General features: G+C 45.5%; 1 protein-coding gene across 1 annotated transcript; it reads left to right on the top strand.

The window, feature by feature from the left end:
* The first annotated feature begins 3,228 nt into the window (after positions 1-3,228).
* LOC147678814 (olfactory receptor 11A1-like) lies at positions 3,229-4,170 on the top strand. The gene has a single exon (XM_086945735.1). The coding sequence runs from the start codon at positions 3,229-3,231 to the stop codon at positions 4,168-4,170; it is 942 nt and encodes a 313-aa protein (XP_086801861.1).
* Positions 4,171-4,627: the final 457 nt, after the last annotated feature.

The following is a 4,627-nucleotide window of genomic DNA, read 5'->3' as shown; positions in this document are numbered from 1 at the left end:
TATATCGAAATTCCAATTGAGGTCTCCAAAGATGTTTGAAAAACAAAGCGCCTCCGTACGAGCTGCCTCACCTGTCCGTCGGTACCCCTTGACTGATCCTGAGCTGAGGGGGAGGTACCTGACCGGAACAGGAAAGCAGCGCTTAAGTGTGGCGGTAACCAATGAGAGCAAAGCACTCAGCACGGTATAAACAAGTGTCGGATCTAATAGGAAACAAAACACAATGTTTCCTACAAGCACAAATGTTCAGTTTTAGAAATGGCGAGCCTGACGGAAAGCCGCGACAAGACTCAGTGTCGGCATGCGCATGTGTTAGATCAACAAGGATGCGGACCAGAGAGGCGACATATGTTAAAGGAGCATGCGTGACTCCGTTAGCAAATGTAAAAAGTAATAGACATGGTAAACAAAGGAAATCCGCTCTCAAAATGTTATTGTCGAGGTATCACCTTGAATTCATTATTCATTATATTAGAATTTGGATGCCTACTTCTGGCTCTTTGCTGTTGCTAAATTGAACTGTTGTGACTAAATGGAATCTAACTCGCTCTAGACCACTGGCATAACGGTCCCTCTCAATGGTTGTTCTCCATCCATCAGTAAGGTTCCAACTGCACACAATCGAGTGGACCTTCCTTGCTGAGAAGCCTACTCAAATGTGTGCTCTTCATGTACTTCCAGACGTCCTGGAAACAGCTCTGGGCATTTTTTTAGGAACTTCTCAGACACAAGAAACATCTGAAATCCTACTTTTTCAGATTTCACTGACATAAAGCTGCTTAAGCATTTCAGTGACCACAAGCCAGCTGGTATACAGAGTAACTAAGGATGGTGAAACACCACTATAAACAAATGTAGGGTATAGAGAGAATAAACCAAGACATTGCTGACAAAAATTCCTTTAAAGTCACCCTAAGATGCTACCACCAACATATCTAACATATCTGGAACACCAAGCACTCCGTACTCACAGACTCCATCAACATCATCTTTGCAGTAAAGAGATCTTCATCATCGTGAAAGACTTCAAGTCACTAGCAGGTGCCTCCAATAGCATCACCCCTCACAGGACCACTGCAACAAGCTCTCAGAAATCTTCTGCAACAAGCTAACCTCCATCTACAGAAAGTTCAGCCTTCAACTAGACCCCACTGACCCCGCTGCAAGACTCCTTTCACAACCAAAGAAGAGACCTTGACCTCATGGTCAACCATCACCACAAACAAGACTACCAACAGCAGGAAACTCATCTACTCGGAGGACCCATCCAACCCCTGCCCTACTATGCCTTCACTAGAGGACTCCAACTCCTCAGCAAAGCACTCAATGATATCTTCAATGCGCCCATCTCTTCAGCTATCTTTCCGAACACTTGAAAACATGCCACATTCCTCCCACTACTCTCAAAATTCTCTGCAGCCCCATCTATAATGACAAACTATAGACCGATCACCTTACTACTATTCTCGGCCAAAGTTCAAGAGAAACACATCAAGAGAGGCCTCACTGACCATGTCAGCAACCATCAACTTCTCAAGGCCCCGTAGTCTATCTTCAAAGCCAACCACAGTACAGAAGCAAGACTCATAGTTCCCACAGGTAACATCTACATGATCCTGGACAGAAGAGACATGGCAGCCCTCATCCTACTGGACCTCTCTGCGTCATTCATTACTACCTCCCACTCCATCTTTGAGATCGGAATAGTATTACACACTTCCCATTAGATGTGCTCCATCCTGACTCAAGCAGTCAGCCCGGCTGCTTAATATTCGGTGCCCACAACCTCATCCACGCCCACGACATCCTCTATTGCCTATTACACACCTTTACGCTCACTTCTCAGACACAGGAAAACATTCACTGCTTGCATGATTGAAACGACAACTGAATGCCTATGACGCACAACCTACACTCTCACATCTCAGATGCGACTCCTGACACAGGGAACACGTTCACTGCTTGCATGATTGAAACGAAAACTGGATGAAGTCTGCTTGTCTCAAACTCATCACCAACAAATCAGAAGTTGTGATCTAGAAGAACACCTCACAATGAGGCTCAAACTTGTGGCTGGGTGAACTAGAACTCACACCCACCCCAAAGACCCATGCCATGAGACTCAAGATCATCATAAACAGCAAACTGGACATGACCACTGATGTCAACATCACCACAGCATCCAGTTTTCACACTCTGAAGATGCTGGGGTAAATTTCAAATGGCTCTTGAGCACCACTGGCAAGCCTTTAACACACACTCTCATCCAACATTCCCGACACCTCCACTCAACTGGACTCCTTCTCATACGCATCCCATAAATATTCAGAACAAAGCTCTGGAGGTTGGGCCTTCTCCTACATCAGATAAGAACAGCCTCCTCTCTTCTTGAGTTCTACAAGAAGTTGAACACCTGCCTCTTAGTATATCTTCCCCCACTCGTGCTAGGCAAGGCTCAACTCTCACCGACTCAGCTCCAAGATACCCTCCCCAGTGATAGTACACTAATACTAATAAAAATAACATGACGTAACACAACGTTTTATTACTGAATTGCAGTAATAAAACGTCATGTCAGCCAAAGAGCAGGTGGGCAATAGTCTATACCCTTCTACCTGGACATATATTATTTATTTAACGAGTTTTATATAGCGCTGGCTAGACCCGGAGGTATCAGTACCGGGCATCGGTCATATTGATCAGGTCTCTGCCATCAGGACTTCAAGACTACAATCGTGGTGCATCCGGAGGTACTCAAGACTCCATTGCGGGAGTTAGAGAAGACAAAGACCGCAGTCCACACGACCCAGGTGAGTGAAAAGGGTCCAAGGAGGGGGTTCATTTGAGGGATTAGAGCCCAAAAAGGCGATCCCTGGCCGGTAGCTACCGGCCGGAGCTCATCACCTATCGGCTATCTTGGTTCCTACACCACCAACACAGTTCAACACCACTTGGTATGCTTAATTGCCATTTACAGCTGAAAGCCATAGATTACCTTCATATGAAACCTAAAAACATGGCCTTTGCTTCATCACCATTGATCCAGAATCTAAGCCAGATGGGTCGAGTGGAAGTGAGATTGCTACGGTGCTGTGTCTGTTATGTTTAGGCTTTAGCACATCTGTCTGTACACATTTCTGCAGTCTTCAACTACTGATACCCTAAAGAAATTGTATTATATAAAAATATTACATGTCTCTTTTTCTATTTACTTTATAGGCAATAGCCATGGCAAGAGCAGAGTGCTCCGGAAACACAACTGATGTTGCACAATTCCTACTCACTGGACTGCAGGTTGTCCCGCAACTGAGGACCTTCCTTTTCATCATCTTCTTTGTCATTTACCTGTTAACTGTGACTGGAAATTTCCTCATTATAATAACAGTTTACATGGAAGTCAGCCTTCACTCTCCCATGTACGTCTTCCTGGTGAACTTATCGCTGTTTGATGTCTGTGCCATCTCCAATGTGATACCCACCTTACTAGGTGGTTTATTAACAAAAATCCATATTATTTCCTTCAGCAGTTGTTTGACACAGTATTTCTTCTTTGGTTGGATGGTATCTGCTGAGTGCCTTCTTCTGGCAGTGATGGCTTACGACAGATATCTTGCCATATGCTTTCCTTTACATTACCCAACACTCATGGGTCTGCGGCACTGCCTTCATCTGGCTGTGGGATCCTGTGCGGCTTCTTTTTTGTTGGTGGCATTCGTCCACTCTCTAGTGAGTACAGCACTGTTCTTTGGTGTTAATGAGCTGGACCATTTCTTCTGTGAGTTAGAACCTCTCCTGAAAGTCGCCTGCTCAGATACCACTCTGATTAAAATAGTTGTTTTCCTTTTTACAGCTGGTATAGCCTTGATTCCTTTTGTATTCATCATAATCTCATATGTATATATTATCTCTGCAATTCTTAAAATTACATCCAATAAGGGTAGGAAAACTGCCTTTTCCACGTGTAGCTCCCACCTTGTGGTGGTCAGCATGTTCTTTGGCTCCTTGATCATAATGTATGAGGCTCCGTCAATGCACTTCTCACTGAATTTAAAGAAAGTCTTATCCCTGCTGTACACTGTGGTCACCCCACTTATGAATCCTATGGTTTACACTCTGAGGAATAAGGCCATCATGGAGTCGTTCCGTAGGATCCTAAGGAAGCTGTTGTAGCCAGTTCATTGCCTAGAAGTATCCAAGCCTGTACTCACCAAACTGGAGAGTGAACACTGTGGCCACCCCATTGACTAACCCTGTGGTTTACACCCTTAGGAATGTAGCTTCTCACCCATGCCCACAAAGCCCTCCACAACACCGGACCTACATACCTGAACTACTGCCTCGCATTCCATGCGCCCCAAAGATTCTTCCGCTCGGCTCAGCTCTCCCTTGCTACGGTGCCTCCTGTCAGGGAGATCATAACAGGAGATCGCTCCTTCTCCTTCCTCATGGCCAAGGCATGGAACACCCTCCCACTCCACCTCTTCAAGTTCACGAAGGACCTCAAGACCTGTCTCTTTGACAGAGCACCATGACCATCTGGGACCTGTTACCCCCAACCCCCCCCCCCCAGTGCCTTAAGGTTCTCCCGGATGAGTAGCTATGCTGAACAAATCTATGATTGATGATG

Source organism: Lissotriton vulgaris, chromosome 12 (assembly GCF_964263255.1).
Source record: "Lissotriton vulgaris chromosome 12, aLisVul1.2, whole genome shotgun sequence".
In the NCBI taxonomy this organism is placed as follows: domain Eukaryota; kingdom Metazoa; phylum Chordata; class Amphibia; order Caudata; family Salamandridae; genus Lissotriton; species Lissotriton vulgaris.
The sequence above is the reverse complement of the archived record's forward strand: the minus strand, read 5'-3'. Positions and strand labels throughout refer to the sequence as shown.

Coding starts and splice junctions, on each gene's coding strand:
- LOC147678814 (XM_086945735.1), top strand. CDS start 3,229: ATGGCAAGAGCAGAGTGCTCCGGAAACACAACTGATGTTGCACAATTC.